The sequence below is a fragment of the Pelobates fuscus genome, chromosome 1 (genome assembly GCF_036172605.1).
Source record: "Pelobates fuscus isolate aPelFus1 chromosome 1, aPelFus1.pri, whole genome shotgun sequence".
Classification (NCBI taxonomy): Eukaryota; Metazoa; Chordata; class Amphibia; order Anura; family Pelobatidae; genus Pelobates; species Pelobates fuscus.
The window spans coordinates 180,321,157-180,342,096 of NC_086317.1; the positions used below are offsets into that span (position 1 = coordinate 180,321,157).

The 20,940-nt window shown below is 37.7% G+C and overlaps 1 protein-coding gene across 2 annotated transcripts in view; it reads right to left on the reverse strand.

Moving 5' to 3' along the window:
* The window catches only part of ITPR3 (inositol 1,4,5-trisphosphate receptor type 3), a 192,032-nt gene that overhangs the window by 74,765 nt on the left and 96,327 nt on the right, over window positions 1-20,940 (reverse strand). For both annotated transcript variants that reach the window (XM_063453125.1, XM_063453123.1), the window contains exons 29-37: window positions 18,172-18,294; window positions 17,538-17,738; window positions 16,574-16,825; window positions 15,005-15,130; window positions 14,610-14,735; window positions 13,604-13,724; window positions 13,122-13,306; window positions 12,255-12,403; window positions 1,018-1,126 (exon numbers count right to left, since the gene is read on the reverse strand). In XM_063453125.1, the coding sequence (XP_063309195.1) occupies window positions 1,018-1,126; window positions 12,255-12,403; window positions 13,122-13,306; window positions 13,604-13,724; window positions 14,610-14,735; window positions 15,005-15,130; window positions 16,574-16,825; window positions 17,538-17,738; window positions 18,172-18,294 (1,392 nt within the window). The remainder of the gene's footprint in view (window positions 1-1,017; window positions 1,127-12,254; window positions 12,404-13,121; window positions 13,307-13,603; window positions 13,725-14,609; window positions 14,736-15,004; window positions 15,131-16,573; window positions 16,826-17,537; window positions 17,739-18,171; window positions 18,295-20,940) is intronic.

A 20,940-nucleotide genomic window follows, 5' to 3' on the forward strand; every position in this document is an offset into this window, starting at 1 on the left:
TAAATTGTAATGCTCATTTACAGTGATGCCAAGCATCTATACACTGCTAATGAACCTGCTGAGCTATATAATGATATTGAGCGTTAATAGAGTAATAATGAACAAGTCACTCAATATTACAGTGTTGAGAACTATAACACACAAATATTGATTTAATTGCAAGGTACAATCTATTTAACATGCGTGTATGCACAATAACAACATCTAGGAAAGTTTGTGCTATGTATTCACTTGCTCCTACGCATTCTTGAGATTTTCTAAATTCAACTTAAACACATATATATATATGTAAAATGAAAATAAGTTATGAATGCATTAAAGGGGAATTGTCACATCTCTGAAATATTCACCATTGCATAACAATTGAAAATCACTGAGAACTTTTTTTTCATGAGATGATCCACTTTCTTTTAAGTTTATATTAAAGCGGCACTGTCACCGTCTGAGGACGTTGATCCTCAGATTTGCAAAGACCCTCGACAGTAACATCCACTGCTGTGGGCCCAGGGTGGAGGTAAAAGTGAAATTTACTTACTCAAACCTGTCCCTTGCAGGGGTGGCCATCTTCCTCCGATATGTCCTCTAGTGAGACAGTAGAGCATTGAGGTCTAAGAATGATCCCATGAGACCAAGGGATCCTTCATAAACAGAGCCAATTTCCTGCAGCAGTTACTGGTGATGGCTGGGGGACTGACACTTTTAGCTCCATCCAGTGCTTAGAATTGTCAAGCACAGGAAATACACAGAGACAAAGTAGTCCCTCAGTATATCTCTTGACTGGATTGGAATTTCAGTTACATTTCAACACAGTCAAAATTAGTATTTCATAAAGATTGTATCTTTATAACAATGATTGACAGGGTCTGAAGATGGAGGCAACTGCAAGAAAACGAGGTCGGGATTTCTACATATAATTTAATATTGCACACCTGACAAATACATGTATGTTAAATATAATATTAAAAATCCTGGGAAGAGACAGTTTCCCTTTATGTATGAGTCAGAATTTCCTCTCACCCGTTCTCCGTAGTTACTTTTCTTCATGAGCATCTGTTGTAGAGTTCGTAAGACCTTAATGCACAGTTTCTCCTCACTGGACATAAGATTTTTGGTGTGCTGGATTAGTCTAGAAAATAAATTGTTGCAAGCTATGTTAGTAAATTCAAGTCCCAAAGTAGGAAACAGGCTAAAGAAAACGCTGATTTCACATTATGAAGTGTGTGAAGGTAGTCTATGAATCCACATCAATTAAAACGTCATTCTAAATGTATTTTGATTTAAATATAAATGTATATTAATATCAAAATACAGTTAGAACAAATTTAAACCAGTATATAATTTTTTAGATATAATTATATAGATTAATATTAAAATATACTTTTAATAATGATTTATGTATGTGTATGTGTATATAAAAGTACTTAAATCATATATATATATATATATATATATATATATATATATATATATATATATATATATATATATGATCTAAGTACTTTTATTTACTTTTTGAAACTTTTATTTAAATTTGAAAAACTTTGTACTTTTCTGCAGGCATTAGGGGGGCTGCCTGAGGCACTGCACAAGTCGACTATTCCAGCCATGTGATTGCGAGGACCCTGCGATCACATGGCACGGGAGGGCCATATCGGGCAGTGGGAGTCTGCCTGAGCTCCCAGACAGACCCCAGTATCGCTATCAGGTAAGTGACGATTTACTATCAGACGTACCAGGTCCGTACGTTCGAGGTCGGGAAGGGGCTAAAATCATAGTAAGTTAGTATCATACAGAGTAATTTTCTAAACACTGGATATTGTGTGCAATGGCTGCCAGGTGCTAGTTTTTGGTTTTTCTTATTACAGTGAGCAGCCACTGGCTGATAACTTTGTAGTAGATATGCCCCCATTCATGACATGGTAGTTTGGGGCGCAAGAGAGGTTTACAAACTCTCTTATGGTAAGCCCAGGGTCACATTGAACCCCATTTTTTTATTATTTTTTTTACTTTAATGTGGCAGCTGGCTAACAGCCAGAGGGCAAATAGTTTGGATTTTTAAAATCCAGGCCAGGATTTCAACAATCTGGGTCTGGAATTCAGCCACCTGGCAGTATTCGATCTGGCTGAAACGTTCACCAAATTTAGGCTCATTTAGAGCGTGCAGTGCAAAATCCAAACCTTCCGAAATAGAATAAAAATTTTTGGAGTGTGAATGGCCCTGTACAGCACCGAGTGGATTTTACCTTGTTCGGTACTTTAGCCATTTAGTCATTAATGCCCCGTTTCCACTGAGCGGTATGGTTCGGGTCGGTACGGTCTGGTACGCTATTTTGAGTGTTTCCAGTATGAAAGAGGCCAATACAACCGAACCAAACCGCACCATTCGTGGGCCCCTTTCAGATGTAGGTCCATAGGAAATGGTACGGTACAATTAGGGCGGAGCTACTGGCGTCACACTATACAATCCATTGATTGGCGGACAGGAAAACGTCAATGCTCACGACAAATGACATGCTAGGCATTTGGTCTAAACCCCGCATGCCCCTGGCGGTCTGACTTGCAGTGGAAACGCTCACCTGAATAGGCTGGACCATTCTAACCCTTTCGAACCGTACCGACCTGAACCATAACGCTCAGTGGAAACGGGGCATTAGACACTGTTAAAGTTCACTGCAATAACACTCAAAGTGCATTAGTATGATAGAGTTCCACAGCAATAAGCCTATTAATAAACATAGGTTGAAAAGAGACTTGTGTATCCCGTTCAGCCCTTCTCACATCTGTTTTTGCTGTTGATTCAAAAGAAGTAAAATAATCCAATTTGAAGCACTTTCCAATTGTGCAGCAAACTAAGAAAAAAAAATCCTTCTTGACCCCAGAATAGCACTCAGATCTTTCCTTGGATCAAGAAGCTATTACTCCACATATTAGAAATGATATCCCTGAATATGAGAAGTGAATAGGGGGTGTTAAATGGCTCCTCAACAATAAAACTGAGTTTTATTACTTTGGAGGTCTGTGATACACATAATGCACATTACTAGCACTGTTGTCACATTACTTGTGGAGCTGCAATACACATGTCAGCATTGCACATTGATGTGAGTTTTACTGCTGCTCTGTGATACACACATGACAAATAACTCTAAGCTAGGTTTGGTGAGTAACAATTCAGTAATGACTGTTCCATGAACCCCTCACTGCCTTCATTGTTATTTGAAAGCCTATTGTAACATTGGCTGTACAGCTGATCTCTGCAACCATCATAATATGTTTGGTTAAACTAGTGGATTAGGATGTACATTGAAATTAGCAAATTATAGAGTGTAGAATATTGCTGGTCAACCATCAGCCATTACTTGACGCATGCGCCATCCTATTAGTACTTCGATGTTTGCATGCTTTTAAGGTTAAAACATTTATAGGGGACAGAAATCACAAGTGAGTTACTTAGTCGTTGTGAAGTTAATGATATACTCCTTACTTCACTGTGATGAACATTTAAATCATGACATGATTACAATTCCAAAAAAAACCTGAAATGGGTTAACTAGAACAGTGCACCCAAAATCAGAATCTAAACCCTAAATGGATCTGCTCTGCCAATTAATTGCAAAGATTTGCCAATAATGGAGCATAAAAAGAACTAATTACAGTACATATAAATCTTTATTAGACCCTCTTAAGGGAAATAAAATAAATAAAGTGAAAAAAGGTATATGTACAGTGACCAAATTATAAAAATAGGATCATCAGTTAATCTATCCAAACAATAGCACTCACACGGTATGAATAACTCTTGACTACTATTGGAGATAAAATATTAACAAGAGCTTATTGTGAATAGCTTCCAAATGACACCTTGTCCGCAGTCAGCTAGGCATACTAAGAAGTGTGGGCCGAGCTCACAATGTATGCATGTCTCCTAGTTAATGTTGAAACAGCTAGGAAGAACTGTTACAAACAGCTTATGAGCGGACACAGTATCCTAGTATCCTTAAGTCGACTGTACAAAGTGTGGCCTAGAAAAAGAATAAGAATGTATCTCCTGAAAATAGAGACTGTTCGCGTGAACCTTAATTAAAGGACCACTCTAGTGCCAGGAAAGCATACTCGTTTTCCTGGCACTAGAGTGCCCTGAGGGTGCCCCCACCCTCAGGGACCCCCTCCCGCCCGGCTCTGGAAAGGGGAAAGGGGTTAAATCTTACCTTTTTCCAGCGCTGGGTGGAGAGATCTCCTCCTGCTCTCCTCCTCCGATCCTCCTCTTCTCCTCCCCGTCGGCTGAATGCGCACGCGCGGCAAGAGCTGCGCGCGCATTCAGCCGGTCACATAGGAAAGCATTCACAATGCTTTCCTATGGACGCTGGCGTGCTCTCACTGTGAAAATCACAGTGAGAAGCACGCAAGCGCCTCTAGCGGCTGTCAATGAGACAGCCACTAGAGGACATAGGGGGAAGGCTTAGCCCATTCATAAACATAGCAGTTTCTCTGAAACTGCTATGTTTATGAAAAAATAGGTTAACCCTAGAAGGACCTGGCACCCAGACCACCTCATTAAGCTGAAGTGGTCTGGGTGCCTAGAGTGGTCCTTTAAGTGATGTGCTTACAGTTGCACATATATTGCTACTAACTAGAGTTATCCATATGTACAGTCAAAAATAATATCAGGGGCAGTAGGGGATATTATTAGCAGCCAAGGCAATAGGTTGCAGAAGGTATATAGGAATATATGGTATATAGTATAAGTCGAACTAGTAGTGTAATCTCAATGCTAGTCAGTGGGTAACACTGTCCCCCCAATTAGAATACTCCAAATGGTCAACAAATGCAAAAAGGGTATCGGAGTACTGAGGGGAAGGTAGAGAGTGTACGGCAGTACAGACCGCATTAATAATATAATCGGAATATTAGCCTATGAACCTCTTACCACCCCAGTTCACTCACTCTAAACCCCAATGCCACGGTTAATAAAATAATATACGAAGGGAACGTGGGGTGATTAAACTGGTCCGGCCGGACAGAGCTCAGGAATCTCATGTGGTCGCTTGGCTTATACAAAAAACCCTCAAAAAAAGGCGAGTATCTAGAATGCTCTTTACTCAATCCCCATAATGCGTTTGTATGAATAAATCCTAAGAGAACTAAAGACTTATTGACAGTAAAAAGTAGTTTATGCCCGACATACTGAGGATGGCAACAAAAGTCTCCCTTCAAGTAAGGTATCTCAGATTTAAAACGAGCGGCTAGACAGCTAAATAAAAAATGAGTGCAACAAGCCCTAGTGACTCAAAAAATAAATAAATCCCCAAACCCAAATTCTTAATAAAGTAGATAGTGAACCTAAGTAAAATATATATTAGTGTCAGTTATGCTCAACGCGCGTTTCGGGGCCAGCATGCGCCTTTGTCAAGAGCTAACCGATTATGAGGTTGGCGCCTCTTTTTAAACCTTCATAAGCCAGCCCATCGAAAAACGTGACGTCTTGATGTATGTCAGACGGGCCAAATTATGGGCGGGGCCAGAGAAGTGAGTGACAGCCAGCCAGTATTGTCGGCATGGGGGAATTAACTCCTTCCATGCCAGTAACTCCAAAAGTCCCTAAGAGGGGAGTTTAAAGTAAATGTATACAGTTCTTAAGAACATATTTGTCTGAACAAAAGATGTCTATACTCAAATGATGTGCAAGTTTGCAGATATATAAAATTAGAATAATAGCCAGTGTCTGAGCATATTATACAGGAAATGGTAGACTTATTTTTATGTTTTTTTTTATATATGTTTATAATTATAATGTTCCATTCTGCTGCTGTGTATAGCGTCCAAGTCCCACTCCACAATTCAGACCCATTGTGTAGTAGAAACTCAGACCTATACAAATAGAGCAGCTCATTACTGTATCGCAAACCCCTATTTCGGCAGGTAAGTACTAAACTTGACACTGCTAAAAAAGTTAGTATAAACTAAATAAATGGTGCAAACGAGAACCCTGCATTCAGTCCTTTAGGTTGTAGGGTCTTAAGCCTGTAAATCCAGAAACTTTCCCGTTGTCTTAAGAATCTGTCATAGTCACCTCTTCTTTTGAGGTGACTATGAGTTTTACAAGTTCTAACCCACAGAAACGTAAGCCGTGTGGTTTACCTGAATGGTGTTCTTTCAGGTGCCGGGCAATAGGGGTTTCAACACTCAGTTTAGGTGAATGGACATGTTCTTTGATCCTTTATTTGAAAGGGTGGAAAGTTTTGCCTACATACTTACATTCACATTCGCAGGTAAGAAGGTACACTAGACCTGCGGTATTGCAATTAAAAAATAAAGTGATGTTAAAAGTTTGTTTGTTTTCACTATCAGATATTCTTTTTGAATCACATTTAATATACTTGCAGGCGACACATCGCCCGCATTGAAAGGTGCCAACAGTAGGTGTATTAAGCCAGGTTCGAGTGTGAAGGCTTTGTGATTGATAATGACTCTGTCCTAGGAGGTCTCTCAGATTTTTGCCTCTCCGTGCCATCATATCAATATTTGGGCCCAATATCCTTTTGAGATATGTATCTCCCGTTAAGAGAGGCCAGAATTTCTGGATACCAGATTTAACTCTGTCCCACCCTGCGTCATAGGTGGCAATCATACGTGGTGGGGGGTTAGTGGAGGTGGCAGGTATGTTTTTTAATAGTAACGTCTCTCTGTCTGACTCTACAGCTCTCCTGTAAGCTTTCTTAAGGCACCGGTTAGGGTAACCCTTATCCTTGAAATGTTGTCGCAGGATATCAACTTGGATTTTGAATTCCTGGATGATACTACATTTCCTGCGAGCCCTTAAATTGGTCAATCGGTATGCCTTGTTCAAGGGGTTTCGGATGAAAGCTGTCCCAGTATAGGCGACTGTTGTCTGGATAGATCGTTGATTATCAATTGAGACTGTCAGACTGTCACATAACTGTAGTTATGTGTTAAGATAAATCTGAGTAGGTCTAAGGTAAACTCAGAATGAATTGCGTAACTAGTTCCTCTTTTTTCTAAGTAATACTGGACGTGTCGTATGCCCCCCTCGTGGGGTATAGAAAAGTATAAAGCTTCCACATCTAGACTACATAGACTTACAGGTTCAGGGAGCTCAAGGTTAGAAAGAAGTGCCAGGGTCTGCTTTGTGTCCTGGATGAAGGACGGTAAGGACTCCACAAATGGGCGTAAAATTTTATCTAAATACTAAATAGATGCTCCCATTTTGTGTAAGGTTATTTACACCCGATACAATCGGGCGTCCAGGAGGGTCCAATTTATTTTTATGGATCTTAGGTAAGCGGTAGAAGGTTGCTATCCTTGGGTATCTGTTCAAGATGAATTCATATTCAACCCTAGATAGCACACCTTTACTGCGACCCATATCCAAAATCCGTTTGTATTCTTCCAAAAAGGTATTTGTCGGATCCTTTTGGAGCACACAATAGGTTTCATTGTCATCAAGTATTTTAAGGGCCATTTTTACATAGTTGGATGATTGCATAATAACAATGTTTCCACCCTTATCTGCTGGTTTGATGACAATTTCCCTATCATCTTTCAGGGACTTCAACGCTTTACGTTCATATTTTTCAAGTTCATATTTGGGTATAGGTCAAGATCCACATTCCTAATATTCTCAATTTGAAACTTGACTGCCTCCAGGAACAATTCAATGTTTCTGAAGTTGCCAATATGGGGTGTAAATCGACTTTTTGGTTTAAGGTCCATCTGGTTTAAAGTAGTAGTAGCGTCATTCTCTTCTAATGATACTAGGGCCATCAGACCCTCGTAATCTCTATCAGATAAACCCAGATCTCTAACTTTCTTGTCAGCCTGAAGTTGGTGATATTTACAAAAGGGCCAGTTTTCTGACAAACAAGTGTAGGTCTTTAATCCATACAAATTTGTTGTATGCTGGCACTGGCACAAACGATAAACCTTTTTTCAGTACACTGATTTCGTGAGGGTGTAAAACACGGTCTGAGAGATTGATTATTTGAGTCTGGTTACTTAATATCGTCTCCTCCTTGTGAATCTTCCTCCCCCCTGCCCCTGTTGCTGGTTTGGTACACTTGTCGGGGAGGATCCTCCAAGTGATCCAGTTCTAAAAAACTGACTCCTTTCTTAAGGATCCCTCTAGTGTTAGTTTGATTAGAGGTTGAAAGGGTAGCTGGTTGGCCCTGTTGTCTATTCTCACTATCTGTATCAGAAAAGTCGTAGTCAGAGGTCATTGTGTTGTCTGAGTTAGTTCTAGTTCTACGAGAAAAGGAGCCATAAATATGGCCTGTTTCATAATCTTTTAGATCCCGAAGAAATTTGTGGTGTTTCCTGAACTTTATAGATTGTTGAAATGTATCTAAATTTTGTTTGAGTTTGATCTCGAGTTGACTAAATAGGGGATCATGCATACATTGTGAGCTCGGCCCACACTTCTTAGTATGTCTAGCTGACTGCGGACAAGGTGTCATTTGGAAGCTATTCACAATAAGCTCTTGTTAATATTTTATCTCCAATAGTAGTCAAGAGTTATTCATACCGTGTGAGTGCTATTGTTTGGATAGATTAACTGATGATCCTATTTTTATAATTTGGTCACTGTACATATACCTTTTTTCACTTTATTTATTTTATTTCCCTTAAGAGGGCCTAATAAAGATTTATCTGTTTATCTCCATTGTTCCTGTGAAATTACTTCCCCTAATTCCTTTTCCCAAGCCTTCTGGAAGGTCCAGCCCTCCTTCTGACTCCCCGTGATGTGAACAGCACAAGGCAACGTTTTCTTATTTGAAAGTTGACATAGACACATTTTTTTAAAACAGTTAAGTATTTCCCCTTGTCTTTACCCCTCTGTGTTTCCCCAAAAAACAGAGTTTTAAGTTGGTTATATGAGAATGAAACTCTAGGGAAACTCAGTGCATTTATAGGCAAACAATTGTAACCATCTTGATTTTACATTTTTATTTCCACATTTTAATGTGTTTATCTATAAAAATAAAATGCATTATCTATAAAAAAAAAAAAGAGAGGTAATTTCCATCCATAATTATCTATAAACCATAACATACACTCAAGAAACACAGAATGAGACAATGCTTTTCTATCTCTTAAAGTGTACCTGTCATGGTACAGGACACGTTATATTAAATAAAAGGAATGAAAATGAATTCCTCCTTAAGACTTTCTCAAAATGTAAAGGTCTAAAAGGATTGTCCTGGAGGTCAGCTTCAATGTTTGTATACCTGATATCTAGGTTTGAATGAGAGCAAACTATTGGTAGCTCTATTCCAAGTGACAAATGGGAGTATATATTGGAAGCTTCAGGCAAGGTAGACTTTCAAGAACAATGTTACAAGTAGCTTTTAGGATGGTACTCAACCGCAATCCTAACCTTCTGCAAGACGTATGTTGTCATTTATGTGGTCACCAGAGTTTATTTTATCACAGTGGTGGTCCTGCACCAAAATAGCTTTATTCTGGGTTCTCAATTTGATACACTAGACTCCCAAGTATTTCATTAACTGGTTATCCTGGACAATTTCCTTTAAACAGCTGCTATTATATGGTGACAAAAATATTTTATAAATCTTGCACCCACTGGGCACTTATTTTAGATTACAAATCGGCACAGTTCTTTGGCATTTCCTGCAAATTTAATAATAAGTTATTTTATTTGCATGTCTAAGGAAGAATAAGATAGAGAATCATATTTCATTTTTCTCTGTTTATCTCAGAACATACCCCTCAACATTTGAAATGGAAAAATACAAACACTTTAGTCTTACGGGTGTAACTTGTGTGAGGTCAGGGGCAGGGCAGGTCTGACAAATTTAAGGTGACTTTTTAATAACACTTCATGTAAATAACACCTTTTACAAAGACAGATTTCTAAGCACATTCTGAGTAGCATGTCTCCCAAGAGTCCCTATTTCGTCAGGAGAGTCAAATTTTCTGGGTCCTGTCTTGCTGTCACTTGGTGTCAATTGCGTCACTTGCTTGCCCCCTTGACCAACCAGTGTCCCAATTCCTGGACTGCTAAAGCTGGGAGGTATGTTGAGATTCACAGGAAACATTACTGGGAGTATTGTTGCTGTGTAGCTCTACTATATACTCAGACACCCCAACAATATGGAGCTCCTACAAAAGAGGGACATTAGATACAAAAGAGGATCAGAGGGATTTGGTTCCAAAAATGGAGCTGCCCCTCCTAAATAGAGACACTTGAGAGGTTTGATAATAATACCATGGCCTTGTATCGTCATCCACAAAAAAAAGGGGGGGGGGGGAATGTGTTCACCTATTTAAATATTTACATCAATCAAGACTCTCCAAACTATTGGGATGACTTGCCATGTGACCTTCAGAAGGTGTTGCAAAAGGCTAAACCAGAAAAGACTGAGAATGGGCAAAATATCAGTAGCGTGATCTCTGCTTAGTGCCTGCTCCAGTCTCAAACATATTTAAGCTCACTGATGCCATAACAGAGGTAGTTTATACTTATTCAGACTAGGCTAAACACAAGTGCAGTCCAGATCCATAATTCAGGTAGTTCACCTTTACAAAAGAGATACAACAGACAGTTATTCCTGAATTCTTTGGGCCTTGTCAGGGAGTTATTCTCAAGACTGCCTAAAAAAAACCTATAGAGTTTTACATTATAAAAAAAAGATAATAAATTATTATTATTTATGAGTGTTGGCCACACAGTTAATGCTTCACAACCTTCTGGGTGTATTTGTGTTGAGACAACACAATGCAATTCTCAAGATACAACTCTTTGTTTATTTATATCTAATTCTTTATTATACAGATAAATAACAACTGAATAAGACATGGTACCCCAATGCACATAGAGTACACAGATAAAACTAGAAGTGTCTATTTTTGTCTCTGAACCCTGTCACCAATCATAAAGCAATTTCATGTTGATTACAAATATTACAGGAATAGTGTCACAATAAACATAGCATTAAGGCAATATTCATAATGACTGAAATAATCCTGCTGTTATCTTTAACTCCCATGTTACTTCTAATTTTATGCACAGTTACAGTAATAAATGATTTGATAAGAATACTTACCGGTATATATACTGTAATTAGTTATTTTTGTGCTCCATTATTGGCAACTCTTTGCAATTAATTGGCGGAGCAGGTCCATTTAGGGTTTAGATTCTGATTTTGTGCACTGTTCTAGTTAACCCATTTCAGTTTTTCTTTTGCTATTGTTATTTTGGGTTATGCCCTGACACCCTTCAACCAATAACAACTCCAGTGGATTGACCATTTTGGCCTTTCCACTGCTGTTGTACTATTTATGATTAAAATTCCATCTATGCAAATTACTTGAAAATGTATGGCTAAAAGGTTACTTCTATTTTATTTATTTATCAGACTTTCTTAGACATTGTTGCATAGTTGTAAACCCTAAAAATATTATGGAGTCCCCACACAAGTGTGCAAGTAATAATGCAACCCCTACAATGCCAAAATATCTTGGGATATTATAACCAAATAAAATTATTAAAATATTACATTTGTTATTGTATTATAATATTCAATTTACAGTATGTGGCTCAAAAGTGATATCTGATTGTTATTTTGCAATCGAGGAGATTTTTTCCCCTGTTTGTGGCACACTTGGAAATGTCTTGAAACAAGGCTTCTTTCCGTCTTTTGCATCAATAGCAGAAACAGATGTGTGGACGGTCGAACTTGACAATCTTTTTTCAACCTAGATTATTTTGTGCATGCAGATTGTAAAGAAACCATGTATATATTTCTGGGGATACATCTGCTTACCTCAAATCCTAATAAATTGCAAGCTCATTTGATCAAGTACTTCTTCACTCCTAAATATTTCCTTTCTATAATTGTAAAGCACTTCATCATATTTTGGTGCTATATAAAATGCTACTAATAATTGTTGTCTCTTTCAGTAGTACTGGTGATTCTGTAGAACTAACCAAGTATTTGAAGATGTCTTCAACACCTACCTTCAATAATGACTTTCCTTAACTCAAAGGACAAATTACTTATGTAGTTCAGAAAATAGTTCAGAAAATAAATCTTGCCTTATACGGACAAAATCTATTTTGGAATTGCTAATCATATATTACCATCGGTACAGTAAAATATTAAAGAGAAGATAAGACAAGCAGTTGGAAAAAATTATAATTGATTTTAGCTGTCCATTTGTATTAACTGAAAGGTATCAAGGCATGCCTTCTGAAAATCAAGGTCTATGATTCTTACTTGGAAATGAACCCCCCACTTTCACAACGCAACCAGGCATCAGTTCCTTCTGCAAAAAGTAATTCAGGATGCTGAAGAACATCTACCAGAACAGAAAGCTCTGCTTCTACAAGAGGCTTTAGTCGTTCCTCCAGCGTATTTATGATATCCTTAAGAGAAGAAAAAAAAATGAAATATTTTTTAAATACAAAATTAACAAATTACCTTTCAGATGACAAATCATACAGATGCTGCAGAGATTAATTGAATCTGATAGTTCTGCCAAGCTTGCCTTAACTATCAGCTCCAGGTTAATATAACATTACATTTACTGCTTTTTCTGTCAAATGTTTTTATTTATTTTTTCCTGCCTACACACAGATGTTTAGGTGATATCTCCATTTTACCATTTTGAATGCCTTTCACCTTTTTCTGTAATGATTGATAATTACCATCAGCTCTTTAAATTAAAACTATAGATATAATATTTTAAATTTGACACATAATTAAATTATAGATCATTTATTAAAGCATAAAACAGTGCCTGCAAGGCAGATATAATCAAATCTGGTTCATACATAGGTCAAAATAAAAATAGAGCATTAAAAACTAAAAAAAAAAAAAAGGTCATACATTACTAAAGTACAAAGTACATTAGAATATTGAGTCTCCACAAATGTCAGCAACATACAGAATAAAAAAAAGCTGTTAATTCACAGCATGTTGGTACATACAGTATACATATAAGCATTGTTATCTTATTTAACACTTCATGAGTAATACAAACTCTGCGCCTTTAATTACAAAATTCCAAATCCATATAATCATATTTCATCCTTTATTTAACTGCAGTAATATGTGTGATCTTTATTTACTGAGAGCACCTACCTGTAGTTTCTCTACAATGTTTTTGTAGTCCCACTGATTCTGTGTACCAGCTACACGAGGAAAGGCTCTTGGAGTTGTACTCTTGTAGGTGGACATATTTCTGTGCAAGGAGCTTGATGAGCTATTAAGTAAAGAACTAACATGCGAATCCAGATCCATTGGAAGGGAAATACTTCGACTTTTTGCTAGAGAAATAGATTTGAAAAAATAAGCTATGTTCATGAAAACTACAAAGAAATATCATTTGTCTATGGGTTTTTTTCCCCAATACATTTTTCCAAACTACTGGAACTCCGTAAAGAGTTCAAAATATATATTGACCTTCTAACTGTGTGATAGAAAACATAAATCATTATATTTTTTAAGAAGTGTTTTTAAAAAAATAGATCATGCAAAATGTTTGGGTTAATATTAAAGTTTTAATGTAACTTTTAAAAATTACTGTTTTTACTGAATATTAAGCTACAGAAAGGCTCTCTTACCAACCACTGCTAACGCTCGAATACAAGCCTCTGCTGAACCTTTGTGCTGCTGTTGAAGCCATGGACATTCCAAAAGTCGTGTCGTTGACTGTAATAGCTGAACCACGATGGTTTGATGAGTCTGCAAGAAAACCAATAACCTAGCATTTAATTTATCTTCTTAACATGCTTTCTGTGTTCATAGTTTATTCACAGCAACTAATGATGAGATAGCAATAACCAAAAAGGCGTATGTGCAGAAACTATAGATTCTGTGACTACAGTGTTAGCTGTTTCTTTTTGTCTTGATGTTATGAGAGTAATCTCACACACATTATATACATATACAGGTCTTATGCTGCTAGGGCTACCTAAAATGTATTAGCCGCTGCAAGCATAGAGCATCAATGGCACACTCACTGGGCTGAATTTCTACTTGTCAGGGCTAGTTGGGAGTTCGTAAGTTCTAAGCTCTGCTTATGATCCAGGGGAAGACCTGGATATATGTATAAATAAGTCAGAACTATCAAAACAATTCTCATTCACCAATTAGTGTAATTTGTAAACTAATAAACGATTTAAAATATCTGGGTTACAAGCCACATAAATAGACAGGAAGATCTAGAATAGTCTACTGAGACAATTCGCTGAAATGTAATAAAAAATGTTATATGTACAAATGTTTGAGGTTATATGTATGTATTAAAGGCTGCCTAAGAGAATGGAAGATAGAAACAGAAGATTATTTTAAAAACTATATGTTCACTTTTATTTAATGGACAAATATGATAAGTATGTGAAATGTGTTCATGATGTTATTTGTGTAAATTCATAGACCTTCAGTGAAGAGATATAGTTTAAAATGTCAATCAGTTTTATCCAAACATTCACAACCTAGCTACAGATAAATCCAAAATGTTGGCAAGGTTGGATCTCTATTGCTTACAAATTAGCCCATATTTCTGTAACAAAATGCAGTATAATATTCCCTAATAATAAAATAAATGGAGATTATTTAGATGCATACTTGAAGTGAAGTGCTATTCTCAGAGAAAGGGGAGTTGAAGAAAGACCTTATTGTCTCCAAAACCACAGTGAGAACATATTTTTCCAGGATAGGATCTGGCAGCCTCTTCTCTCGTTTGTTACATACCTGCACAGATAAATAATATTAGGTTGGATTAAATTATATGAACAAATAAACACTCACCAAAACAAGTGCATACTCAAACAGAGTAAACCAGTCAGGGATGTAACACAAGGATAATATACATATGCATATTTACATATCAACACATATGAAAAAAGGTTTACATACACCAAACAATTTATATCACTAATGGCTCATATGATTAACAATGATATATCGATTTATCTCCAATGTGCAGGTGTTTCAACAGAACATGAATGCCTCCCACTTACACGAGCCATATCAAGGATAAAGTTCTCAAACAGCATCCAAATGTGGTTACTGGTGTAAATCTCTTTCATTTCCACTTCAGTGTCCACGTAGCAATGGTTCACAAAGTTCACATAGGATATTTTCACCTGTAACAGATAATATAATAAATAAAATTGTTTGGGCAGTCAGGTATTATTGATTTTAGTGCAACCATGTGAATTGTTGTGTAAAGCCCATGCAATTTAACAATGCTCAATCCACATATTCAAGGTAATTTACTAAAATGAGAATTCAAAGTGAATAGTGAATTTAAAATGGAAAGGGTTACTCCAACCAAAGTTAAAAAATAAATAAATAAAGCATTGACTTACCTCTGTTCCAGAGCACAAGCCAAGTTCTCCGTTAAGCCTAGTCTCCCTCTATTGACATCAGTCCCCCGAGCTGCTGAGGGAGGGATGCGGGGAAAGACATGTGCTGCTTGAAGGGGGGTTAATATCTCTATTGGACGCTTGTCACTAGCATGTCTTGCATGCTGACATCAAACATCCAATATGCACAGAGTTAATATTAGCCAGCCCGGAACTCTTGTTTAAAGGTGCCACGGTGATGCAGCTGGAAGTGGAGTTAACACGAGGGATTAATGTCCATATCAGTAGAGGGACCATGTCCATATTCACTATGAAAGGCTGCACATACAGACTTCGGGCACTATGGGCACTTCAAATCATATGAACTGGTCATGGAGCTTGGAGTGACCCTTTAATTTAAAAATAGTCAAACTGAAAATATAGCTGATCTTTAGAATTTTTCCCTTTCACCTATTTTTACCTTAAATTTGAAATTCAAACAATTTAAGTCATGGTGCCTGGAGTCTATATGTGCAGTGTTACTCTATGAGTTTAACCCCTCTGCTACAGGATGTGTAACTCCACTTCTGGCAGGCGCCCCATAGCGGCACGGCCTTGGTCTCTGTGCTAGAATGTTTATGTAAGTTTATGTTTTATTTTATGGATTGCTTATTTGTATTTTAATTTGGGGGATGGAGCAGCACAGCAAGGTTTAGACTAACAAAAAAACAGTGTTTTATGAAAACTTTTTTGGTTGGTTGGAGTAACCCTTTATGATTAAATGCACAAATACATTTATTTATTTATTACTGGTATTTATAAAGCGCCAACAGATTTCGCAGCGCTGTACAATTAGTGGAGAACATACAAAATACACAGACAAATACAAAAGGTAGAGAGGGCCCTGCCCGTAAGCTGAAATCTTGCCATTTAAGCTCTTTAATACAAAGTGCATAGATAGATAGCCCGTGAGCTTACAATCTAAAGGATACCGTGGGGATTTGAGACAAGAGGTGGCAGGGGAAATTTGGAAGTGATGGCTAAATAATGAAACAGAAATTTGCAGCTATTGGTAGAATATAGAGGGAATGAAGAGGTAAGTGATAGAGAATTTTAAACAGCTGGAGGAGCATGCTATAAATTTAGGGGGAACATCCGTGTAGGTGTAGGTGAGGAAACTGAATATCAGTTATATCAGTTGTATATGTTTTACTGAATTGAACTCTTATGAATTACACTGACCTCCGTGATGCAGTCTTCATGAGTCACTACCCGAACCACATCCTCCAGAGGTAGTAAAGATGTGCATTTGATTTCGGTATACACATTTTTTCCCTCTGCACAGGCAGCCAGGAGATCAACAAGTGTAATATGATACATCAGAGGACTATTCTCTTCCACCCCTTCACGGGCTGCAGCCATCATTTCCAACATTAATGCAAATGATGCTTTATCATTGTAGAAAACTACAACATCGTCTCCAGCATTGGTCAGCTGTAGAGGAATGGACAAATATTTACCATGTTGCAAATGCAGATGCACAGATAAGATAATACACAGATAAGATTAATTTTACCTTAAATTATATTTTAACAAGCCACAACAGAAAAGGGGATGAAAAAGCAAGAGTGGTTGCCGAGCCTAGCAGTTCTAAGCTTGTCTTTTACCATAAGTATGGCAGCTGAAGGTCCAAGTAAAACAGAACTCTATATTAAACATGTATTTGTAGAAATCTGCATAAAAAAAAGAATGTAGAACCTTGTACACTTTTCTATGTGTGTGATGAGGTGAATGAATTAATGTACAATATCTTGGTCCATCCACTGCTGTGATTACTATCTATTTAGACTCTAACTGCTCACATATTATTGGAGTGTGGCAATATAACACTATACAGAGAGTTACAGGATGAGGAGATTGATATACAAACTCTAATCCTTTGTTCTGTCTCTACATTACCACAATACACTTTACACAAAACATTTTGACAACTCACCTGTATAAGGCCACAAGTCTCTTACTAGTAACTGTTAACTTCAATGCCAACTTTGTCTTCTTTTACACTGTACACTCTATTAAGTATAGTTCTCATTACATTTTACTTCTTGTAGGTAACGCTGACTGTTTTCCCCACTTGTTTCTAACTTCATTATATTTTATAGCTCTGCAGGGCTTGCAGTCATACTGATTTACTTTAAAAACCTACCTCTGTCATGATCATGTCCTGACACTTTTTAATATATTTGCCCTCAGCTTTGATGATAGTGTTCAAGAAGTACAGATATTGGACATGTCTCCCATGAGTGGCCAGGCAGTGGATGAAATGTTGAAGAACGGTCTCGTGGATTTCAGAGCAGAGCAGGTAGTTATTCAGGAAGATATGGTGCATGGTTTCAGCCTCCAAGAGCTGCAGGTATAAACAACATAGTTATGAGTAACAACTTCAGACAATGCAACTGCAACTCCCAGCACTTCATATACAGTATGTTATGCAGCAAACATAGCTTAAATGTAAATCCGTTTCTATAAGTGCAACATTTGGGAATGGGGATAATAGACTTACATAGACTTATGTAATAAGGCTGACCACCATACGTTCTAAGAAAGTGATACTAGAAAGGACATATAGGAGGCAACCTTCATTTTATCTATATTAGGGTTATTCACTAAACACCAAATTTTGTCCGCATGGAAAAAAATCCAGTGAAAATGACAAAATTCAGACTGCATTGGCAATTCACAGATTTACCAACCAATCCGAGCATGATATAATAGCTGACATACATAGATAGATAGATAGATAGATAGATAGATAGATACTGTCTGTGTCTATTACTTACACCAGGACTTAAAAACAGGGACAAATGCTTGTGTAGGAGAGCCTGGTTTTCTGGGTTTCCAGCACAAAACTTCTGCAGAAAGTGATGAGTGTATTTCAAGATTTCCTTCATTTTAGTATCTCCCTATGGGAACAGAAAGCATTCACATGTTTTGAAAACATCCACCCCTTAAAATATAACAAAATGTGGTTGTGACAAAATGTATACAATGCATGAATATACAATCTGAACAGTAAATGTGCAATATTTGTAACTATAATGCATACAGCATGTTCAAAACAATTACAAAAGGAGAAGAATCTTAATTATTTGCACAACCAATCTATAGGCATGCTTAATTAATCAACACACAGAGATAAGAGGCTGATTAACAGTGCCTAGAAAATATAGCCACAATATCATTCATGACATGTTCATTGTAATTATCAACTCTGTACTTAATAGTGAACCATACAAATACAATTATTTGCTCTCTGGATAACAAATCAATGTATTCCCTGGCCCTGGGTCCTGCAAAACTAATTTTTGGTTTCAGGAGCAATTGCATTTCAATGAAGAATAATTTGGAAGAAAATGTCCAATTTATAATTTGTTGCTCATTTCGGGAAAGGAAGCCTTAGGAAATTGAGAAAACAGAGCACCCAGTAAGCTATATATTAAATTTTAAACATTTTAAAATGTCTCGACTACACACTGCAAGCAAGAGTGATGAAATTTTTTAACCACGAAATACCCTAGTCAGCTAAACGTAAGTAGTTTTGGTTTGTAAGGTAATCATTATAATAGTACATTTAAATGACTTGTCTTTACCCGTGTGTCTCATTTCCTCAATTCCAACTCTCTCCTTGACCCCCTTCAATCTGGCTTCCGCCCTCTCCACTCTACAGAGACTGCCCTTATCAAAGTTACTAACGACCTAATCGCAGCTAAATCCAAAGGCCACTACTCCATACAAATTCTTCTTGACCTCTCAGCGGCCTTTGACACCGTTGATCATGCTCTCCTTCTTCAAACTCTTCAATCACTTGGTCTCTGTGACTCTGTCCTCTCATGGTTTTCCTCTTATCTCTCCCAACGCTCATTCAGTGTCTCCTTTTCTAATGATGCCTCCTCCCCTTGCCCTGTCTCGGTTGGCGTTCCCCAAGGCTCCGTCCTTGGTCCCCTTCTATTTTCTCTTTATACTGCCTCTCTTGGTAAACTTATTACCTCTTTTGGATTTCACTACCACCTGTATGCTGATGACACCCAGCTATATCTCTCCTCCCCGGACCTCTCCCCTGCCGTCCTGCAACGTGTCACTGCTTGCCTTTCTTCCATCTCTGACTGGATGTCCTCCCGCTTTCTGAAACTCAATCTCTCAAAAACTGAGCTCCTTGTCTTTCCTCCTCCTAATACTGATCCTCATCTTTCGCTCTCCCTCCAAGTTTGTGGTACCAACATTAGTCCATCCTTGCAAGCGCGCTGTCTTGGCGTCATACTTGACTCTGGTCTCACCTTTGAGCCTCACATCCAGCATGTTGCCAAATCCTGTAGATTCCATCTTAAAAACACAGCCCGCATCCGCCCCTTTCTTGCACCAGATACTACCAAGGAGCTTGTCCATGCTCTAGTAATTTCCCGCATGGATTATTGTAACCCTCTCCTGATTGGTCTTCCCAATAGCCGTACTGCACCCTTACAGTCCGTAATGAATGCTGCTGCTAGATTGATTTTCCTCTCTAGTCGTTTCTCTCACACCTCACCCCTCTGCCAGTCCTTACATTGGCTTCCTGTATGCTATAGGAGTCAATTCAAGGTACTAACTCACACCTATAAAGCACTGAACAACTCTAGCCCCTCTTATATCTCCTCACAGATCCATAGGTATGTCCCTTCTCGGTCTCTCCGTTCTGCCCGTGACCACCTGCTGTCCGTTGTCCGCACTCGTACGGCCAACTCGCGCTTGCAGGACTTCTCACGGGCGGCTCCCTTCCTATAAAATAGCCTGCCTACCGCCATCAGACTCTCCCCTAGTCTTGCATCTTTTAAGAAGTGCCTTAAAACCCATCTCTTTAGAAAAGCTTATGGCCTCCAAGACTAACCCTTACCTCACATACCTGTCTCTTGCCCTCTCCTAAAGGGCAGCCCACCTTATTTGATTGTAAATTCCTGTCCTAATGTGTTTTACACCCCACCTCCTATAGAATGTAAGCTCGTTTGAGCAGGGTCCTCTTCAACCTATTGTTCCTGTAAGTTTATTTGTAATTGTCCTATTTATAGTTAAATCCCCCTCTCATAATATTGTAAAGCGCTACGGAATCTGTTGGCGCTATATAAATGGCAATAATAAATAAATAAATAAATAAATGTTGTCAAAGTAAACAATTGTATATATAGATATATAAGACATGTGTGTGTGTGTATATACATATATATATGTATATATACATACACACACATTCACCTACACACACAATATATACATGCCCACTGTACATTATTAAAAATGCAGTAGTTTGTTGGTCTGTGTATTGAAAATATAAAATTAAGTTTGCTCTTAATAGAAAAATACAGCGCCCCCATTTTAATACACTAAATAAAAATAGGCTTTTAATAAATATTTTATGATTCTAATATGATAAAGATTTGATATAATTTGCAATGCAAAAATATAGCACAATCATAAAAAAAATGGTCAATAACTGAGCCTTGACCATTTTACCTTAGGGATTTGTGCTCTTGTTTGATGCAGATTAGTCATTCGTGTGAAATCAATATTCATTTTGTAGA